This window comes from Bufo gargarizans, chromosome 2 (genome assembly GCF_014858855.1).
Source record: "Bufo gargarizans isolate SCDJY-AF-19 chromosome 2, ASM1485885v1, whole genome shotgun sequence".
Taxonomy (NCBI): Eukaryota; Metazoa; Chordata; class Amphibia; order Anura; family Bufonidae; genus Bufo; species Bufo gargarizans.
The window spans coordinates 725366121-725368844 of NC_058081.1; the positions used below are offsets into that span (position 1 = coordinate 725366121).

General features: G+C 42.7%; 1 protein-coding gene across 1 annotated transcript; it reads right to left on the reverse strand.

The window, feature by feature from the left end:
• Positions 1-534: 534 nt before the first annotated feature.
• LOC122926378 (protein BTG4-like) lies at positions 535-2137 on the reverse strand. Its single transcript, XM_044277753.1, has 4 exons — positions 1965-2137; positions 1409-1543; positions 1039-1324; positions 535-630 (listed from the first exon to the last, which is right to left on the reverse strand). The coding sequence occupies exons 1-4, from the start codon at positions 2135-2137 to the stop codon at positions 535-537; spliced, it is 690 nt and encodes a 229-aa protein (XP_044133688.1).
• Positions 2138-2724: the final 587 nt, after the last annotated feature.

Sequence of the window (2724 nt, forward strand, 5' to 3'; positions counted from 1 at the left end):
TATACACCATATACACCCTCATAGTCTACACAGTATACACCATATACACCCCCATAGTCTACACAGTATACACCATATACACCCCCATAGTCTACACAGTATACACCATATACACCCCCATAGTCTACACAGTATACACCATATACACCCCATAGTGTACACAGTATACACCATATACACCCCATAGTCTGCACAGTATACACCATATACACCCCCATAGTCTGCACAGTATACACCATATACACCCCCATAGTCTACACAGTATACACCATATACACCCTCATAGTCTACACAGTATACACCATATACACCCCCCATAGTCTACACAGTATACACCATATACACCCTCATAGTCTACACAGTATACACCATATACACCCCCCATAGTCTACACAGTATACACCATATACACCCTCATAGTCTACACAGTATACACCATATACACCCCCATAGTCTACACAGTATACACCATATACACCCCCATAGTCTACACAGTACATATACACCCCCAATGTTTACTGCTCCTCACAGTATCTACAACCAGTGAAACTGCTGGGGGTCTGGGTGGCAGAACTGGGGAGCACTCCATGCTGGAATCCAGAGAGGGGACGACATTCTGAATATGGAGTCCTAAAAGACAAGAATAAAGAATAAGTCATGGAGAATCCAAAGTATCAACATCCTGTACCCCTAGTGTCATCATCTTGAACCTAAAGTGTCATTGTGTCACAATCCTGTAAACCAAGTGTCAGTGTCAATGTCCCGCTCCCCAAGTGTCAGTATTTCACTGTCCTGTGCCCCAGCTATATTTTTGGGTGCCCACAGTGACATGAGTATTGTGGATCACAATGAGATTTCCACTTTCTAGGTTTCTTCATGTACTTATAATAGCTGCCGTTGCTCCTCAGCACTGTCAGACTATTACTTCCATGTAAATCTGCACCAGTGGTTGCTGTGGAGCAGCGTCGGGTATCACATGAAGACAACATGGACCAACCTCACTATGCACAGTCACCGCTCTAGTAAAGGCTTTCTTACCTGATTTACTGCTGGGTTCCTCCAGATATGCTCCTCTGTTGGACTACATGACATTGGAGGGGTAGTAGTTCTATCACAGTTGACATCTATCCCACTGTCACTGTCCTCACCATTAAGACTTGGAGATGATGGGAGTGATGAGCTGCCTATTGAACTGTCTTCTTCTGGTGTGGGTGTGGAGCAATCAGCATAACTAGAGTTGGGAACTCTAGAAGAAGGATCTGGAAGGTGAGGAGTCCTCGGATCGAACCTGGCCACTGTGTACGGATTACTCTCTTCTCTTAACCTGTCCGTAGATAGATCAGTTATCAGTACTGGAAATTATCGACCACCAACCTGACTGTCTGTTATAAGAAGGGAGACTACTCACCGGCAGGAGACTTCAAAAGGGTCAATCCACAAGGTCATCTCCTTGGGCAGGGTCAATTCATGATATTTTAGGCCACTATGGGCACATGCTTCCAAGATGCTCTCATCCCTGTCATGTCTGTTGATCCTGATGCACCTGAAATGTAAAAATCAGCCATTAAAGAAGAAATGCCAATGGAAGAATTAGGGAATTTCTTGGAGATGCTGATAAAGCAATATGGGAATTTTTTTTGAGATGTCAATGCACCAATTTGGGTTTTTGAAGATGCTGAAGAACCAAAATGGAAATTTTTGAAGATGTCAATAAACCAATGCAGGATTTTTATTTTTTTTATGCAATGGACAAATACAGGAAGTATTGGATATGGTAATAGACCAATGTGGCAGGTTTTTGAAGACATTAATTGACCATTGAGGGAGGTTTGAGATGCCAATGGACAAATACATAAAGTTTTTGGAGATGGTAATAGACCAATGTGGGAATTTTTGAAATGCCAATGGACCAATATGGGAAGTTTTGCAAGATTCTGTACTATAGAAAAAACCTCATGAGTTACCTGTAGGCTTGTCCTTTCATGGGCTTCTCGGGATACCAGTGCCCAGTATATTTTTGACAAAGTCTCTCTGCTAGTTTTTCCCCAAACAAGTCAACCATGGCAGGATCCAGATTCTGGAATCTGTTTGCAAGAGTCTTGATGTATTCTACACCGGCCAGCAGTTCGTCCCTCATCTCCACTGGTATAGAAGATAACACAGCCATATTATCTGGAGGGGGGGAAAACAGAAAATGTTACTTTTTGTAGCTTGACTGCGTAAAATATCCCTATTTGCCAATATTCCCGATATATTGGACCTCCACCTATAAGATATTTAAATATTGTCTATGGTGGGAAAACCCTTAAAGCCTCTTTATCTGCACCACCTATATATTAGTTAGAACCATGAGTTATATCAAGTATGTTCTGGTCTGAAGGGCTGCCAGTGCCTACTGACATGAGGACATGGGAATATCATGTCTCATTTCTGTTAACCTTAACAGCAGAACACCCTTTAATGGTGTTATCTTAGGAAAACATGGTAAGAGTTGTTTGTGGTACCATCCCACCTTGCTTTATTTTGAGCTGCATATGGCTCTTCTTGGGACATTCCTGGTCAACATGGTGTTCCTGGTCCGGAAGGTTGCAGGTTGTTTTCCTTGGAGAGTCCTTGAATTTCTGGCCTGGATTTCCTTTGCAGATCTGAGGTATGTCTGAATAAGTGATGAGAGCTTCTGCGTTCCCCAAGGTGCAACTTTGTGGTAAGTGTTGAAGACCATCA